Genomic DNA, 19,766 nt, shown 5'->3' with positions numbered 1-19,766 from the left:
CCCAGACATGCAGCATGGTAGGGGTTCTATTACCTTATGGGTACACATAGCCCACAATGATGAACATGATGGAAGAATCTAATAACAGAATTTCAGGTGGAGAAGCCAGAATGCTAGAGAGCCAGTAATGTATTTTTTTTTAATTAAAGAATATCGGACACCTGTCCTGCCTGTATAAATATTGAGAGGTCTCCCTTCTCTCAACATTGTTTTATTTTAAAGTAACGTTTAAACCTTCTGACTCCAACTCTGCTTGAGCTAAGTGTACATTTAGTTTCAGATTTTCCCAATGGAAGGATTTTTACATTTTCATCTGGGAGCATGTCAGCTTCTATAACACTCTTTTTCTGACCAGAGACACCTGGGTGCCAGTGTCCCTCCAGCTTAGGCATACCTTGCCATTCACTTTCTATCTCAGCCACCAATGCGTCAGACCTTGCAAAATTTATTAGGGTCCCCTCAGACACCTCTGTGGGTCCTGAGTCTAAGGTAGCTGCATTAACCTGGGCTGATCGGGGTTTGTATTTTCATGTGCTCAGTGGAGCCATATCAGTAGCACTTTCTTGGGCTGTGCTTATGTGTAGATACGTCTTACCTGTTATTCTTTATGGAAAAATATCCTGTAAGGTATATGGTGTAGTGAGTTTGTCAGGTCTAAGGTGAAATGTTTGCAAAGAACAAAGAAATGTTTGCCAAGGGGTCTCTGTGACGCAGTATGTTGATGCATTTAATCCTTTGAGATGAAAACTCAGCCCAACAATGAGATTTGTAAGCTTAAACTAGGAGCTAATTATTTGTTAGGTCATGAGCACACTGTCTGCTCCTGCTCGCCTCTCCTCAGTTCATCCTTTCCACTTCTCCAAAATCTACCTCTTAAGAAAGCTGTGTATTTTCTAATCTCAGCTCCTCTGCAAAGTCTTGCAGTTCCAGTAACCTGCTGGATGGTCCCGTCACCGTCTCACTCATTCTGTCCAAAATTAAACTGCTCATTTCTCGTCTTCACTGGTTTGTCCTTTTTCGGTATCACATTCAAGATCCTTCTCCCCTCCCCTTTTAAGGCCCTCCCGAATCTCATCACTGTCTGTGTCTTTGCTCTGATCCCTCCTATGCTTATATGGATCCTTTGTTGTCCTTGCTGCTATATCCTTCTTTTCTCAGACTCTTAGCTTAGTACATTTTTCATGCTGCCCCTTTGCTTGGGACAGTCTTCCCCTTCATGTTAGTCAAGTGCTCTTTCTCCTTTTCCCCAATTCATTCAAATCTCTTCATTCAGACACTCTTCTCTGAGTCCTGTGGTGATCTCTCCACCTCTGAATTGTTGTCCTGGGATTTTTCTTGTCAGTGTTCCATTGCAACATGTTCAAGAGAAGGAACACGAATTACTTTTTATTCGTAACGCCGTGGTTCCCAAACTGTTTGATTGCAACCCCAAAAGTGTGGAGGGCACCATTTTGCTTTGGACAGCTTGACCCCCACATATGGTGCATACGAGCACTTGATGTTCAGAAGGCGCCATTTTACTCTGCACAATGGCATGCATACGTGGTCACACTGCGTGAAGGGTACAGTTTTGCTCTGCAAAATGGCATCCTCCATGCTGTCTGGGGTCTCAGCAGGAAATACTTCATCAAAAAAAGTTTGGGAACCTCTGCCATAATGTCTCAGAGCCCTAGTTATTGACCGGGTGCCCTGTGTTAGGTGCTGTACAAACACAGAACAAAAAGACTTTTTCTACACCAGAGAACTTACAGTTGAAATATCAGATGGGACAACAGATGCGGGAGTACAAGGAAACAATGAGACAATATTGGTCAGCATGATAGGCAGTGGTCTCAAAACACCAACAGTCTAACCAAGTCAATTTGTATGAATAGCCTTACTCATTAATGTTGCTTTGAAGTAAGGGTCCATCATTTTCTGTTATTTCTGAATTTTAAATGTTCTATAATTTATGCTGTAAAAACTTTCTGCTTGCTAAAACTTTACAGAACACAATTTTTATAAAATGGTTTTAAATTACAGAAATACAAAATAAATGTTTGATGCTCTATTACTCTTGTAACATTGATTTGATGCTTATGAAAAGAAATAACAATTTACATACATTTTATAAAAAAAATATAAGCGCTAAAACTATTGATATCTTGCTGTGAGTATGCAAATTTGTCTGCCTTCTGTTGTCTGAGTCACTTACAAGCTATTCGGCAGCATTATTTTCTGTATATGAGGAGGGATTCTATGTTGTTGTGTGGGCTGCAGATGGAACAGAAAGGGTTTTATAAATACACAGAAGATAGGAAAATGAAGTTTAGGAGAAGTTTTGATCACAAAGCTAGCCTCAGAAATTTAACTAACTGTAACATTTCCATTACAGCTAATAATTTCTTCCTTTTGCTGATTTCTCCTGAAGACCTGATTAAAATCTCTTTAACTTCACTTTTTATTTTTAGCATATATTTCTGAACACTGACTTCTCACATTACTGCATAAAGATACAGTATTCTGACACCTCTTCCCCTCCGTAGCCTTTGATGCGCCCAAATACAGTTGTTTCCTCAATCAACAAATCAACAGAATTTAATATGGTCTGAAAAGATGTATTTGCATGATGACTTTGGGTATGTCTACATTGCAATGAAAAACCTGTGGCTGGCCCATGCCAGCTGGCTCAGACTCATGAGGCTCAGGCTGCAGGGCTGTTTCATTGCAGTGTAAACTTCTGGGCTCAGGCTGGAGCCTGAGCTGTGGGACCCTGTGAGGTGGGAGGTGCCTAGTTGCAGTGTAGGCATACCCTAAGACACTACCTGAATAATGGTTCATAACATCAGTTTATGGATTTGTCATGGGGTGGGGAGGAAGGCAAAACACATGGTAAAACTTTATGTATCTTTTTTTAATAGCAGAAAGTGGAATATAACAATTCCTATGCTGAGTTTAAAACGAGCTCAAAGTGCTGTTAACCAAGCTCCATTCCTAGCTGCTGAACCAGCTTCCATTGTTCCAGCGGGAAGAAAGACAAGATGCAGGGGATGTGACTTAGTTAGGCACTTAGACTTAATTCACTTAAAATATCAGTGAACGTTTGTCAGTAAAACATACAGAGCTGGGCATCTTTCTTTCCTTAATTATTTCCACTTCTTTGGGAGGGCTGCCATCAGCCCTTCCCAACTATGATGCTGGGCTCCTACCACCACTGCATTACCCTCTTATGAAGATTAAGGGGAACTGGGGAAAAGTGTGGGGTGGTCTTCTTGCACAGTAGGAGCCACAACCCCTCTTTTTGCAGGTTTCTTAGGGGATGTCTTCCCTTAAATTCACCTCCAACTCCTGTTTATCAGGGAACAGTATTCCTTTTGTAATGATATTTGCATGGGACACATGCCACATCTGCTACCCACTGAGTTGCAACATTTTGACCTTACCTATCTCACTAGATCCCTAGTCTGCTGTGGGGAAGGCAAAAAAGCCACCCTGCGCCAGCTAATCTGGCAGTGAGGGGGGAAATTACTTCCCAGCCCCAAAAGAAAAAAGGCAACTAGCACGAGAATAGCTTCCACAGATCACTGACTGTTTAAAAAAACAAAAACAAAAAACCAACAAACCTAGTGCTTGTGAAGATGCCATACTGATTGGTGTTCCTCAACTGCTGATATCTATTAGTGCAACAGATACAGCACAGGGAACAAGAGTGCAAGCTTCTATGGCTGTAAAAATTTCCTGCTATGTTGGGATCATAGTGGAAGCCCCATAGACAACTCTCCAGCAGCTTCCAACATATTACTATTTTGCAGTTTAACTAATGTGGTAGTAAAAATGCTAGATGCCATCAGAGTCTTGTCTATGGTAGAGCTAACATTAGTGCAGCTGAACTGGTGGTTACACTGGGGCAAATCTTTTGCTGAAAGTCCCTAGTGTAGACAAGGCCTGACAGTGCCTTGCCAAGTTTTGTTTTGGAGATCTTTTCTCTAAAGAAAAGAAGGTAATTCAGTTTTCGTGCCTATGGCAGTCACCCCCTAAATATGCTATCATATTCTGGTGTGCAGTACAGACCAATGATTGGTTGTCATCACTTGCCCTGCAACCTTGGGTGCCTCATAATGAATTACTGCAGTAGCTCACAATCTGGGCCCCTCACAGACAGACAGACGGGCAGCATCCAGGTCACACTCTGAGTGTCTGTTTATAGCTGCAACCTGCCAGTAACACTCCAGTCAGCAGCTTCTGCTAGCCTTAGTTACCACTTCCAGGGTGGCCCCCAACATTCCCAGTCCCAGATATTCCCAGAAATGGCATGTTCTGCACTCTCCAGCCTTCTTGTGGACAGTTCAGATATTAGAGGTCCATTGCCCTGTAAAGGGTCAATATGCAAGTTACCAAACAATCCAGTTTACACACAACACTGGATTAGTTTTGATTAAAAAAACCAAGTTTATTTAACTATAAAGAGGTAGATTTTAAGTATGTACAAGGTGTTAAAGTCAGAAATGGTTACAAGAGAAATAAAACAGTACATAGTAGCTAAGACTTAACAAACTAGATTTGATTCAAGGTAAAATCCTTACCACATGTTCCTAGCAATATAGCTGACCAAATTCTCAGATCAGCATCTCTCCCCAAAATCCAAAGGGCTGTCTTCAGTGAAAGTGAGGGGAGAGGAAGAGGGAGAGAGACTGGGGTGTTTTTGCCCCTCACTTTTATAGTCCAGTCCTCCTTTGAAGTGGATTCTTCTGATGATTACCCCTCAAAGCAAAGTTTATTCACACAGTAAAGAAGGTGACATGGAGTCTGGGGATGAAGGTGCCCCCAGGCTTTTTCTTCTCCTCTGTATATGCCGAAATGCAGATTTGCCTTGTCTCCATCTCGCTGTGTCAAGAACCCTGCTTACTACTTATGTAAATTGAGGTAAACACATTCCTTTGTTTAAGATGCACCTGCTTAACCACTTCTGCCTAATTAGGGCTCCATGGGTTTGAACATGTGCTATCATACAGAGGGAATTCATAACTTTACATATAACGTTGCTACGTACATTTCACCATGATATAATTGACTAGCCAGTTATTCATTTTCAAATGATGCATCCCAATTCATATTTTGCACAAAGATCATGACAGTAGTATGTAGGGTGTGAATACAGGGGTGTATTTAGTCACACATGCAAAATAGCTATCTTGTCCTCAGAATCTATAGTATTCCAGGTATTCCCTATAATAAATATAATACAATATAAATAATACTCAGAGTACTGAGTTAACAATTTATCAAATGCAGAATTGGCAGGTTATAAAGGGAGAATGCTCTGTTCACTCTTCAGTGTCTCTCTCAAACTGCTGTCAAGTTTGCTAGATATAAAAGGGGCTTTTGTGGTGTGGACATCTACTTTGAAGAGAAGTGAGGCCACCAGCTCTATTCAGATATGCTTGGTTTAAGGCAAGACAAGCTATCGGCTGTTACCTTTCGGTCACTCTTGACCTTTATGAAAAACAGTTGTAAACAGAAAATGTAAAAATATATTTGAGTCTTCTTCAGACTCAGATTGAAAAACAATAGAAGAAGTTCATCTTTGAGGGCTGGTCCCTATTCATATTCCACTGTAGATATGCATGCCTCTGGAGTTGGAGAATTCTTGGAAGTAGTGTCCATGTTTCCGCAAATGTAGCCTTGCTCTCCTCATGCCTCCAACTGGGGAGTTAACGGGTGGAGTGGACATCTCTTCAGTTCCTTCTTACTACTGCATGGGCTGGGTTGGAACTTCCAGTGCCTGAAGCTTTTTGTCTCCTTTATTCTTCCACCAGTAAATGCATGCGTGTATGTGTATGTGTGTGTATATATATATGTGTGTGTGTGTGTATATATATAGAGAGAGAGAGAAAAGTAAATGTTCTGACAGTATTTAGCTAAGTTTTATAGTTTAATTCCTATACTGGGGAATTTCCCCTCCCCTTGTATCCCAATACATTTACTGGACTTTGCCCAGGCAGGGGTGCCTGAATGGGGGGGCGGCGCTCAGGGGGCCATGGCCCTCCCACTTGTTACCAGCCCTAAGGGTGAGTGAACAGGGGTGGGGGGGCGGAGAGGAGCGAGCAGGGACCAGGGTCTTGTGGGGGAGGAGGTGGTACATGAGTGGGGCCTTGGGGAGAAGAGACAGCATGGCGGTGTGGCCCTGATTTGGGCACCTTTGCCCCCTGCCCCCCTTTTAAGGCACTTCTGCCGCTTCTGTGTCCAGAACTCTGGACTCCAAAATCTGTTGTGCTTGCTGATGCTCCTTCTCTGTCAGTGACAACCATCAGCACTGCTTGTGCTGCCTCTGGGAAGCTCATGTTGTGGCATGCTGCAGTATCTGCTGCTTTTTTCCCATGTGTACCTGTCAAGGGGGGGGAACTTCATTTTAAGAAGCATGTAATGGGGAAAAGCCATGAAGAAACAGTTGGATCCAGGCCTGGGGATCCCCTTCCCCTCTGCCCCCCTCCCCACCCCACCCCATGTATTGGCCTGACTCAGCAAGGAGTGTGCCTCCTGCTGTGAGATCCAACTTAGGAGTGAGGGAATTTACTCCCACAGATTCCCCTGTTGGGGTCTTGATGGGAAGGCCAGGAGTGTTCTCATAAACATGAGAGCAAATCCTCCTCTAAGTCCACTTCAAAAAAGTTGGATACAATGCTACTGAAGTCAAACAAGTCTTTCTGCTCAGCTCATGAGGACTTGTCATGACTCTGAGATTTAGGACATTCTAAGAAAATCCACAAGTCCAGGGCTCTGCTGGTATCAGACATTGGTGCTGGAACTGGGTGTGCTGGTGCGTCCCCTGGCTTGAAGTGGTTTCCATCATATACAGGGTTGACAGTTTGGTTCAGTGGTGCTCAGCACCCCCTCTAAATACATTTTTCTTCTTTGAGTGCTTGGTCGTCTCCATTCCAGTAGGTGTGTGTGCGCGTGCCACGTGCATGATCGTCGGAAGGTTTTCCCCTAGTGGTACCTGTCAGGTCGGCAGTGGAGTCCTGGAGTGGCACCCTCATGGCGGTGAATATAGGACACTGCCGACCCACCGCCTGCTCAGTTCCTTCTTACCACCAGTGACGGTCGTTGGAGATTCCTTCAGTCTCTTGCTTCCCAAGTGTCTACCTAGTGGTTACTTCTAGTTAGTTGTAAATAGTTCTTGAAAATTGTAGTTAGTTAGCCTATTTCAGGGGGTTCCCCCCCACCCCAGCTTCCCTGACTGGGGTATGCCTGGATCTCCTGTGAACACTGCGGGAGGCCTATGCCCAAGGGGGAGCCACACGCGTCATGCCTTAAGTGCCTGGGCGAGGGCCATCAAACAGATAAGTGCTCCATTTGCAGGAGCTTTAGACCCAGGACGAAGAGGGGGTGGCACTGTCGTCTCAAGCTCTTTTTAATGGAGGCGGCTGTTCACCCTCAGCCAGCACCGGAAGTGGCACCAGCGACACCTGAAGTGGTACACCAGTTTCACCACCGAAAAAAGACTCCTCCAGGGAGCATTGACGCCGCTCCCTGGCTCACAAAGCTGGTTCGAGCATGCAGTACCGCTCTCAGTCCCGAGTGCCACATAGGAAGAAGAAGGCAGACGGGTTGGTCCTCCACCAGGAAACAGCATAGGGATCCTAGCGGGGTATGTCCTACATCAGGGCACCCATGGCTTGGCCCTCAGATGCTTGTGGACTCAGGTGCTTGTGGACTCCCTGACTTGGCAGGAGTTGGAGGACAAGATTGATCTTCCCTCCACGATGGATACCTTTTGAGGCCATGCAGAACCTTATTGGCATGACAGCACAGTCCCCAGCCCTGCAGGCGCGACCACCGGTCCAGGTGGAGGCACAAGGCCTGGTGATGGTGCAGTCTGCGGCACCGATGTCGGTACCACCACCTATTCAACACCGGGGCAAGCCAACAATGCTATGGCGCTGCTCCCCATCGCCGCATTACCATTCCCTGGCACCGTTGGGCTCCGCTCCTCCATGGTATGGCTCAGACTATTCCTTGGACTCTGATAATAAGTCATTGATCTCCCGACGTAGTCGGTACAGGTCTCGGTCCCGGCACCACAGATCGCGGGATATGCCAGTACACTGGCCCTTTTGGACTCCTTGGGCCTATCATCAGGCTCAAGGGTGGGGCTCCAGGGCTGCGTCTGTAGTGTCCATGCCCTGTGCTCCTCCTTCAGCCATGTTGGTGCCACACCATACTTCCACAGCACTTGAAGACCCCCACCCCCACGTGACAAGGACCCTGGGTCTTCGCAAGCAGGTGCAACTTTTGAGCCAGCACCACAGTCTGCTTTGAATAGGGCAGACCTATCCAAGCCAGCCTCTAGGGAGCCTGAGGGTCAGGAGGACCCAGTCGCATGGGCTTCATCATCCTACTTTTCTGGATGAGGCAGTGGCTGGCACCTCCACCACCACACTCCCTGCGATGGACAATAGGGCGCACCAGGACCACCTTAGGAGGGTGGCCCAAAACTTACACCTCCAGGCTGAGGAGGTGCCAGAAGACTCAGACCCAATGGTGGACATTCTTGCCCCGGAGGGTCCTTCTAGGGTAGCCTTGCCCCTTAAAGACCATACAAAACACCACAAAGGTGCTATGGCAGACCCCTGCCTCCATACCTCCCACAGCCAAAGAGGTGGAAAGGAGGTATTTTGTGCCGCAGAAGGGGTATGAACACCTTTTTACCCACCCTCAGCCTGCAACATTAGTGGTGGATACAGCGAGCCACAAAGAGCAGCAAGGTCAACCAGGTCCTGTCCCAAAGTCACGGGATGCTAAGAAGCTGGACCTTTTTGGCTGTAAAGTCTACTCAGCTGGGGGGTTCCAGCTTCACATTGCTAATCAGCAAGTAGTGCTCAGCCGCTACGCCTTCAATTCCTGGAGAGTACTAGCTAAGTTCCAGGAATTGCTCCCATCAGACTCTCACCCAGAGTTTGTGGCGCTTCTTGAGGAGGTCAAGGTGGTGTCAAGCCCTTCAAACCCCAGCCCCCCTCCCACTTCTACTCCATACCCCCGAGGCAGGACTCAGCCAGGAGAAGGAGCAGGAATAATAGGAGGCACCAGTTGCAGTCCTTCTCAGGCCAAGGCCAGGGCTGGTCCAAACAGCCCACAGCACCGAAACCTAATCTTTGAAGGGCTCCCAGGGACGGAGCACCAGGACTCAATCAAGATCCTTGCCCTCCCTTTGTGAACTGACTATCCCACTTTTACCGTGTTTGGTCCCAGATCATAACAGATCGCTGGGTTCTGAGCACGTTAGGGGTGAGATATTCTATCCAGTTCTGTTCCATCCCACCTTCCCCCCCTACTTTTTCTGTTCCTCTTCAGCGACCCTGCTCATGAGCAACTCCTTCTCCAGGAGATGCAATCTCTCCTCACTCTGGGGGAGATAAAGGAGGTTCCCAGGAGTTCAGGGGCAAGGGATTTTAGTCCTGATATTTCCTATCCCCAAGGCCAAGGGTGGACTTCGACCTATTCTGGATCTGCGAGACCTCACCCAGAGGCCAGAGGGTGGGTGACTGACTCCATCAGGAGATGCAGCTTGTGGGAGGAGTCTGTCTCCCATTTTATTGGACAGCCATAGTTTCCTTCCAGTGGAACCATTGGTGCTGCCAACAGATCCAGAGTAGGTATTTTGTTTCTTCGGAGACTCTGAACAACCTGAAGAACTGATGTCTCCTCCTCTGAAACATGTCTTCCCAGACCAGTCTGGAACCAACTTCCACTTCAGCACCTCCCTCAGAACTGTTGGTACCCTATGGTAGGGAGAGTCCCACAGCCACCCTTTGACCCATCTTCCTGGCCTTCTCTGGGGTACTGGGATCTGTACTACTCTGCAGAGTCGACATGATCCACCTGTCCACCCTTCACCTGCAAGAGAACAACTAGAAATTCCTCCTGACCCCATGGAAGAGGAAGATGGATCTGGAGCTGGCGGTACTGATGAGACTGTCCTCATATTTGGATAAATAGTTGCTCCAATATCTCCTTCCCCCCGATGACCATAAGCAGTTCCAGGAACTGTTACATAGTGTTGCAGAGGAGCTGCAGATCTCCCTTGAGGAAGTTCAGGGTCTTCAACATAAACTCCTGGCAAGTGAGCAGTTACCTCTTCAGTATTAAGGAAAGGGTTTTTACTCAATATACTTCCTAGTACCCAAAAAGGACAGCTGGGCTATCCTTGATTTCTGCCATCTTAACTGCCTTATTCGCAAACTGAATTTCACATGGTTATGCTGTCATCTATAATCCCATCCCTAGAAAAGAGCATGTAGTTTTCAGCTCTTGATATGTAGGACACATACTTTCACGTGGCCATTCACCCCATCAGATGCTTTCTCAGATTCCTGGTGGGCCCTGACCATTTTCAATACAGTGTGGGTCCCATTCAGCCTTGCTACAGCCCCGAGGGTCACTACTAAGGTCTTCTTAGTAATAGCAGCCCACATCAGGCATTGTGGCTTCACCATTTCCCCCTATCTTGATGGCTGGCTTCTCGTTGCTAAGACTGTCAAGAAGCCTATGAGTCCAATTCATCAATGCTTTCAACTTGTGCTTTCCCCAGCGTAACTCAAAAATCTTTGGACTTTATAGGAATGTCCTTAAATTCAGTCACAGCAAGTGCTTACCTGCCGATGGACAGGTTCCAGTGATGAATGACCTCCTAGATCAGATCATGCTCTTGTTCTGTACAAACTTAAAATTGTAAGTATTCTTGTGGTCCTAACGCTAGTCTTTGAATTTAGTGCTCTATTTAAGTTGAAAGGGAATGTTCCCACCAGCATTGGTGCTGTATTTCAATGTGTCTGTACAATGTCCAAACAAATACTTCATTGATTTTTATTACATAGGAAAGGTTCTAAGCTTTTTTTAAAGGAAACTTTGATTCTGGAGAAGATTCCAAAATGAGCAAGATTACCTTCCATCCTCAGAATCTTTGTGTTTTCCATATCAACAGATTTGTATTTACTGCACAACTTTGACTTCCCTAAGAAAGGGGTGAAGTAAAGGACGTTTCTAGTTAATGTTTGTGTACTAAATGTAACCTTTCTTACAGTACTCAAAAAGAGCAAATAACACCAAAGAACTGGAAGACTGTGAACAAGCTAACAAACTGGGAGCAATTAACAGTACTCTAAGGTAAGCTGTGCTTAAAGTAAATAGTACCAACAAAAGGTCATCTTGATTCTGGTATGTTATTTTGGAAACTGCTGCTTTTTGTTCTCTTCACTTTTATATAGTCCCTATAAAAACAGTGGAAAATAGCCCTGGTGTTAAATACGAGTTAATGGACTCAAAAACCTCTGAAACTAAAGATCGGAAGGAAGAGAACAAATATCTTTCCTTTCTTAAAGGAAGATTTTTATTGTATACAAAACTCTATGAGCAGGAAAGGCAGGAAACCCAGGAAAAAGAGCATTTGGGTTTTTTATTACCACTTTGTCCTGGGCAGAGTGGTACAAACAAATATTAGAGAATGGGGACTTTGGTCTAAAATCTTTTATCTGCACATCCGGAACTAATATCTCAGCCTCTGAAATCTCAATGTTGGAACATAGCATTTACTGAGTACTTCATGGGGGGATCTGGATTCCCAGCAGAGAAAAGTTTGGAGCCGGATATTGAAGGGCCATTTTGATCAAAGGAGCTTGACACTGCAACAATGGCAGTTGCTCCATAGTTGAGGAACCAATTTCCTATAAGCTCAACTTTGGCCTCTTCTCTAACCTGCCCCCTGCCTCCCCAGCACCATCCTTCCAAAACAAAAAAAATAAAATAAAGTAGTAGATTTGATCTGAAGCAGGAATAATATTTTTCTACAATACTCAAAATGATTTGGATTAGAGGCTCTTGAGTTAGGGCCCACTTAAAAGCTGAGTAGGTAAACAGTTTCAGAATGTAATTTTTTTTTTGACATTTTCTACCACCCATCCTCCCAAAAAAGGTAGAAAGATAAAATTAACTTTAGTGGATTTTCCTAGCAGAGATCTCATACTTTTGGGCCCCAGTTTTGAACAGTAAAACCTGAACTATAAGATGTTTCTTCTTGGAAACATCATCTTAAGAGTATTGGCTTCAGGAAGCTCAGTGTAAGCTATAGTAAATCAGGAGACAGTAAGATTCCTAAGTTGTTGCTCTTATTTAAAAAAAAAAAAAAGTTTCAGCCTTCTCCCTCTGCAGAAAAAAGGGCCAAACTGGCCTGTCACTGAGAGATTTTTTTCCCTCCCAAGAAAAAGGGAGTTAAAGTGTGAAAAGCCTCCTAAAGCTCACGAGGTTGGGAAAGTGGACAGCGGGCATGTAGAGGGTTGGAGAGATAAGCATGCTTCTTGGGAACATGGAAAGTGAGTGTTTAAGTTGGGGAGGGAACAGGAAGATAATCACTGATATAGGAACAAGTGGGAGATAGCAGTTATGCGGAGGCCAGGAGGTATCTATGCCTCCCATGCAAATCCTTCAAACCCAGCAGTTCACCCTTTTAATGGCTCCTAGCTCTGGGGTATTGTGCCTGTTTGGCTGAATTTAATCAAACTGGGGTTGCCTGCTGGCAAAATACAGGAAGTTGACTGGATGGGGAAGCTCCTAGGAATAGAGCTTCTCTCCATCTGATACACCTTCAGGTTCTTCCTGCTTTCTCCAAACATGACAAAAGGAGAGGGATCCGTGGATCTTGTTGCAGAACTGGGTCCTAGGTTTGTAAAACTGAGTTTGGGTTAACTTGGTCAAAAAGAATGGGTGGTTGAGGGATTATTCATTACTTCCCAAGGCGCCATGCTAACTACCAAGGAGAGAGTTCATTGGTGTTTGGTTTTGAAATGCTGTAGTTAATGGCTGGCTTACCATTGTTTGCTAAATGCTCAAGACTGAAACATTTGAGTTTGTTACAAATACTATAAGGTCATTGGAGAGGAAGAGTTAGGGAAATGTGACAATTAATTCCTTGGTATTTTCTTCGGGTTTTTTTCAAGAGGATAATCCTATTTACAAAGCAATATACATAATCAAGATCATTGGCTTGTCTCCTATTGTAATGTAGAATCAGTTGATGTTAGAAATGGGACACAGGAGATGAAAGACCCATGTCCATCTTTGCCAATGCAGGGTTTTTTCTACAATATATAAAGATTTGTCTATACGAACACACAGTTCTTGGCAAGCTGGGGTTTGTATCTATTCCACCACACACTGAAAGTTCCCTAGTGTGCTCTAACCTACTCCTATTTCAATGCAGGGCAGAGTAAAGTGTACTAGGGAACTTTTAGTGCACAGCAGCAGTGTCCACACGGCCCTTAGTGCTTTGTAGTCTAGTGCAGGTTAGATTTACACTCCAGCTTGCCATGAAAGGTGTGTTTGTATGACAAGTCTGAATACAGGCATTCGTTTTCTTTCTCCTGAGATAAATTTACAAGCATCTAACAGGCAATAGCTCACTGATATGTTCCAGTGCTTTGGATACAGTCATTTTAAATTTAGCTCCAGAGATATTGTACACCATCAATTCTCTGTATTCAAAATTATCTAATTTGTGTGGTTTTATGATTGCTAATTTTGACACTCTTCATGGATACATTTAAAAACAAAAATAAAAATATTTTTACAAGTCAAATTCAATTATATGTGTTTATTTTCTCTCTTTCTCAGTAACCAAAGTAAAGAGGCTTTCATTGACTGGGCAAGATATGATGATTCACAGGACCACTTTTGTGAACTTGATGGTAAAATAGATATGGAAGTGAATAAACTTTTAAAACAGCTGAAGTTCTCTAAGAAAGCATATTTATGCACTGTCAGTAAATAAGTTTAAAGGTGTAATACAAATGACTTAATTTTGTGCTGACTGGCCAAATGAAAATCTCAGACCTTCTCATGTAGAAGGAAAGTTCTTAGTGTGTGTGGGCGGGGGAGTACAACCTAGGGGCATAGGGAGATAGTCTCTATTAGTACCGACATGTGAGGCATTTGATAGTGGATAGACAGGTGTCTATTTTATGGAAATGAAAAGGAAAGAGAGTGCACAAGTAATAGTAAAAGATGCTGAAATCCTCCTTCCATACTGGGGCAAACATAAGACCACTTACGCAAAACCTAATTGCTTTAACCTACTGAGAGTATGTCTACACAGCAAAACAAAACAAAAAACAATGCGCCAGGGAGCCTTAGAGCCCAGGTTAACTGACTTGTGCTCCCAGAGCTCACGCTGCAGGTCTAACAAGTGTAGACTTGTGCTGGAGCCTGGGCTCTGAAAGCTAGGAGCAGAGAGGGTCTCTGAGTTTGGACCCAAACATCACACTGCTATTTTTAGCCCTGCAAGCCCAAGTCAGTTGATCTGAGCTTTGAGGCTAGCTGCTGGGGTTTTATTTCGTTTGTTTGGTTTTTGTTTTTTTCTATATTGAGGGTGTAGCTATACCGTCAGTCATTTACTGTATTCCCTTTGCTAACCTTTAGAAATTTGCACTTTCAAAGAGCTTGTTTTTTCACCGCATCGCTTTTTTCTTAGTTGCCTCTGGATTGAAGTAATCCTCTTTACCTTTAGTAAACATGTTATCTTTAATAATTAGCAAAAATTGATCTTTTTGGGTTGACATTTATCTTCATCTCAGAACATGGCTGCTATTATTTCTGGTAACTGCTACAGTAGTTTTGATTATTGCAGCCTATTCTAGATAACTTATTAACAAAGGTTAGAGATCGAACTAAAGCTGTCTCAGTAGTGTTTGGTAAAGTATTAGAACACATAAAACCTATTTTTCTGGCTTGTATGGATTTTTGTGGGAAGTAGATTGTAGTTCTGGAACCCATAGCTTGCATAGGTTTTTGCTTCCTCTCTATCATCATCATTTCTGCCTGCTGCCTGCACCTTGCCTGTTCAGCTTCCCAAGATGATTTTAGCTTCTGACTGTCTCCCTTCCACCTCTCTCTACTCTTCTTTGATCACTTCTGAAATGACACTTAACTGCTGTTCTGATGGTATTCTTTTTTTCATTGCTAGAACAGCTCTTACTTTCTACTATAGTTGCTCATCATTCAGCATTACAAGAGCAAGTGCTCAGGGGCTTCTGTTGGCTTACTCTTGTGATTGATTGGGTGACACACTCTTGACATTTGGTTGTAGTTTTTGACCTTTCAAATCAGATATTTTATTTATATGTAATTGTTTCTAGTTTTTACTTCTTTAATAATTTGGGAGTAGTATTTCAGTTATCTTTCACATTTTTAAAAAAGCATTGAAAAAGCTATATTTAGCTATCTTGAAATTTTATTTTTGGATGTGGTCCTTTTGCATTCATGTTGAACTTAAATAATATATCTAGAAATAAGAGGAATGATTAAATGCTCTGTTGCAATTTATAGCTTTTCCTGGCTATAAGAGCATTCTAAAATGCACTATAAAATATTTCTAGTTGGCAGCATTGTAAATTGGTAGAAAATGTGGACTAAAGCATCTAAAAATAAATCTTACAAATTTCTTTTAGCTAATGAATAAAATTTGAGAAATACATCTTGTAAAAGCAATCATAAAATAAACCCTAGATTTTAGAAGAATTTGAACATTGGAAGTCCTAATTTCTATCATTATTTAGTGTTCTTTTTTAACATATAGCCCCAATCCTGAAAACACTTACTGTACGTTGCCATGCTTAACTGTAAGCATCTGAGTAGTCCTATTGACTACTGACCCACTATTGACTACTGCTTAACTGAAAGCATCTGAGTAGTCCTGTTGACCCAGTGTCCAGTGGGACCATTCACTTGCTTAACTTTTAAGCCCAAGCATTAGTTTTTTCAGGATTGGGGCCTATATTTGCAATAGTAAGAGTCTGTGGAACGAACTCCCACAGGAGCAAAGGACCACCAAAGGCCTCACCACCTTCTTCTCCAGTGGAAGCATGTTTAAAAAAAAAAAAAAAAAAAAAAAAAATGAAAACCACTACATTTGCATACACAAATCTTCTCTTTGGAAAAGAATGAGAGAGAGAGACCCACACGTGACAGTGTTAGTCCTGTTGCTTAGTGCCCTACTGGAAGGTACTCAGCTGCTGCAGTGATGAGAGCAGTACAAGAACCTGTATAGAATGAAGCAGATCTTATTTAATGTCACCTTTAGCGTATAACACTGTATATTATATACAGGATATTTATGCTGGTGTTTAAAACCAAATTAGAGGATAAGATAGTGTTTGATGTCCAAGATCTCACTTTTACTTTGTTCTGTATAACTGCTTTTTGTGAAACTCAGTCCTTTTAAAGTGACTGGTTAGAATATGTAACAAAGGGTTTCCTGTTTAGATGAGAGATCTCCAGATGCGCAGTATGTGGATTTGCTGCTGAATCCAGAACGTTACACTGGATACAAAGGGGCCTCTGCATGGAGAGTGTGGAACAGCATCTATGAAGAAAACTGCTTCAAGTAACTGGGGAGGGAGGAAAATGCACTTTATACTTTGAACAGTAACATTTCTTCAAAATACAAAGATCATTTATTTTTTAACTTTTTTTCAGGCCTCGATCTGTCTATCGTCCTTTAAATCCATTGGCACCCAGCAGGGGTGGGTCTCTTAACTATTTTGTACTTATTAAAACATTTTCAAAAGCATTTCAACTCACCTTAGTGAATTTTCTAGTCCAAATTATACAAATAATATCCTACGCTGTAGTACTATCTGTTGTCCACTCAGTGTCATATAAAGTGACAAAAACTAGATCATGAAATATAAAGAAATTGACCCTAATATACCAAAAACTTAATTAGCTAAAATTAATGCTCTGATCCTGTTAAATTGCACACATGCTTAATCTTATGCATGTCAATCTCATTAAAGTCATTGGGACTACTTGTGTGCAAATTAAAGCACATCTATAAGTGTTTACAAGATCAAGGTCAAAATCCCATACTAAGATGGGTGGGAGTTAGAAAAACCTTACAGCAGTATCTTCAAAATTCATATCTTGAATCTGATTTATTTTCCTCAAGCATCTAATTTTGTCACTTCAGTATGTTTATTGGCTAATACAATGCACAGTAACAACTTTTCTTTCATAGTCAAGTTAGTAATAACTTGAGTTTTCCTGACAGTAGTATCATTTCACTACTATACAAAGTGGGATCCACTGGAAAGATTTACCTTAAAGATGAAAGTTTGAAAAGCAGTGTTAAGTAGGCACACTTTATGCTAATAGAATTTTGATGTTAAAATTCTAAATGAAAACAAGTTAGTTTTTATTTTCTCAGTGACTCTAAATTGAAGTCTTCAGTTTCTGTACTGATGGTTGCCTAGTTCCCATAACAATGAAATATTAATGTTGTAATTAAATTCATTCAAAAAGAAACCCTGCGTGTTGGAAATGAAGGAAGACTCATTTAGCATAGATGAGGACTATCGGCAAAATTGTAACCAGTCTTTGTTTTTAAATGTCACTATTGAAATCAGTTAGTTCAGTCTAAAAAATAACACAATATAGCCCTATATCTTATATGCATGAACATAGGCAGAGTCTCTGTTACTCCCTAATACTTCCTTCTGTGTTTTTTTTAATTTGTCTAATTAAAAACTTAAATATTGACCTCCTAGATCAGTGATATTGATATTAACCGTTGACAGGCAGTTAAGTATATTTGAATATTGTACTGTACTAATTATATTTAAAATGTTAAGCGTGTTTTATAATGTAACATGCACAGGAGTGAACAGTTCACTGATTATAAGACCAAGAAAGGACCATTAGACATTTATTCAAACCTTCTGCATAACACAGGCCATAGGTCCTCATTCAGTAATTTCTGCACCAAGCCCATAACTTCTGTTTGACCTACGGTATATCTTCTGTGTAAAAGAAAAACAATTTGTAAGATTCCTGAGATGAACCGAAGAAGCATTTCTTGCATCTTTAAATATCTGTGTAGCAGGGTACATGTGTCATTTCCCATACAGAGTGGAAAAGGTTTTTTTTCTAATGTTCCTACATCTTTATTTACAACTTTTTTCTTTTTTTCCAGGGGAGGATGATGGTAAGTCTGATTTAATACATTCTCCATACTAGTTAAATATATAGTGGGAGTTACTTCGGTAATTGTGATTGTTTACTTGTTGCATAAACTTCTTTTGGATGGAGAGGAAGAAATAATTTTCACTCTTTTTACCAGTGGGGAAAAAAAAGAGGCAAGATAGTTGCCCTAATTATATAGTTCACTTGTCTGTCTTTTTCCCATAAGAATATTTATAGTCTTGTTGCTGGAATACATGAATAGCAAGAAGAGTGAAGGTGAAAAAATGAAAGCGGGTCTGGGAAGGTTTTTACAAGACATGGGGTGGAAGTCTTTTGGGCCTGAATTGTGCAGCGCTTTGAGTTTCTCCTCTTTTCCATTGATGGCAGATGTAATCTTTTTATTTTGATAAAGGAATACCTGGATAGTTTCTTTATATATAGTCAGGGTGTTTTATCCCCCTTTTTTTTCCCCATTGTAGTCTGTGTATGATAAGAAATGCTTTATGATTGCTGATTTCTAAAAAGATCTAGGGGTCATTGTGGACAGCTCAGTGAAAACCTGCACAGTTGCAGTCAAAGCAAACAAGATTTTCAACTATCAAGAAAGGGTTAGAAAATGTTGAAAATGTGCTGTTGTATAAATCAGTGGTTACGCTGTTAGCCTGAACACTTTCATTACTTTTGATCACCCCATCTCAAAAATTATATAGTAGAAATAGCAATGATCCAGAGGATATCACTGAATATTATTAAAGGCATGGGAAGACTTTCATGTTAGGAAAGATTAAAAAGAGTAAGAAAATTTAGTTTGCAAAGCAGACGAGGAGTCATTATTGTGTGTGAAATAATGAGTGGTGCGGGCTGGTCAAAAATAAGAATCTTCCTTGAAAATTTTTGGAAGAAATAAGAATTTTTTAAATTTCATAGAAATCTTAATTTTTTCACTAATAAAATGAAAAATTTGTTGAATATAAACAGATTTTGAGGTTTCAGGTTTGGGTCCTCCGCTCTTTCTATTTCCATTTTTTTCTAGTAGAAAAGTGAGTGAAAAAGGAAAAGAGAAGGGGAACTGATTAATTTTTTTCCATTTGGTGGAAAAATAATTTTTTTTTTAAGATATGAAAACTTTCCACAAAATTTTCATATAGTTCAAAAAGCCATTTTTAGTGCAAGTTCTGTCCATAAAAAATGCCTTTTGAACAGATTTGAACAGTTCTGACCAGCTTTATGAATGATATCGTGTAGGTCATTTAATCGCTTGACGGCCCTAATTTCTACTTAAAGGATGTTAATATGTACAAATGAATGCTGATGGATTTAACTATGTATTTTTGTGTTTTCAGGAGAATCTTTCTACACATGGCTAGAAGGTAAAAGAAAAGTTGATATAATGATGCCTAAAATTAATGTTAATTGCATTAGAAAGAACAGATACCAGTAGTGTTCCCCAATTTCTTATCCCTACTCACTATCAGTCATATTTGGTTGGTGCCTGGAGTGAGTGTACATCTTCATCCCAAAGCCAGTAATTGTTTGTTAGTGGATCAGTTATTGTAGTATGTGTAAGAGATTTTGTACCCTTATGTTGACATTCTACACTGCTAGAACACTGGTATTCACTTTCCAAGTCTAATTATCCATGATATATGAGAGAGTTGTCTCTAAGCAATAGGGTTTTGTACTGTAGATAAACCTGTCCTCATACATGTTTTAGAAAATCTAGGTGATTGTATATTATGTTCAGCTGACCTACACGAAGATTTATGAATATCTTTTCTTTA

The 19,766-nt window shown here is 41.6% G+C and overlaps 1 protein-coding gene across 3 annotated transcripts in view; it reads left to right on the top strand.

The window, feature by feature from the left end:
* Positions 1-19,766, top strand: part of ERO1B (endoplasmic reticulum oxidoreductase 1 beta) — a 58,390-nt gene that overhangs the window by 24,987 nt on the left and 13,637 nt on the right. For 2 of the 3 annotated variants that reach the window (XM_043544337.1, XM_037895291.2), the window contains 6 exons: positions 11,060-11,142; positions 13,642-13,715; positions 16,288-16,408; positions 16,501-16,547; positions 17,963-18,007; positions 19,329-19,355. In XM_043544337.1, the coding sequence (XP_043400272.1) occupies positions 11,060-11,142; positions 13,642-13,715; positions 16,288-16,408; positions 16,501-16,547; positions 17,963-18,007; positions 19,329-19,355 (397 nt within the window). The remainder of the gene's footprint in view (positions 1-11,059; positions 11,143-13,641; positions 13,716-16,287; positions 16,409-16,500; positions 16,548-17,962; positions 18,008-19,328; positions 19,356-19,766) is intronic. The other variant, XM_037895292.2, reaches the window with a different exon arrangement.

Source organism: Chelonia mydas, chromosome 3 (genome assembly GCF_015237465.2).
Source record: "Chelonia mydas isolate rCheMyd1 chromosome 3, rCheMyd1.pri.v2, whole genome shotgun sequence".
Lineage (NCBI taxonomy): Eukaryota > Metazoa > Chordata > Testudines > Cheloniidae > Chelonia > Chelonia mydas.
Note: the sequence above shows the minus strand (reverse complement) of the source record. Positions and strands in the feature narration are given on the sequence as shown.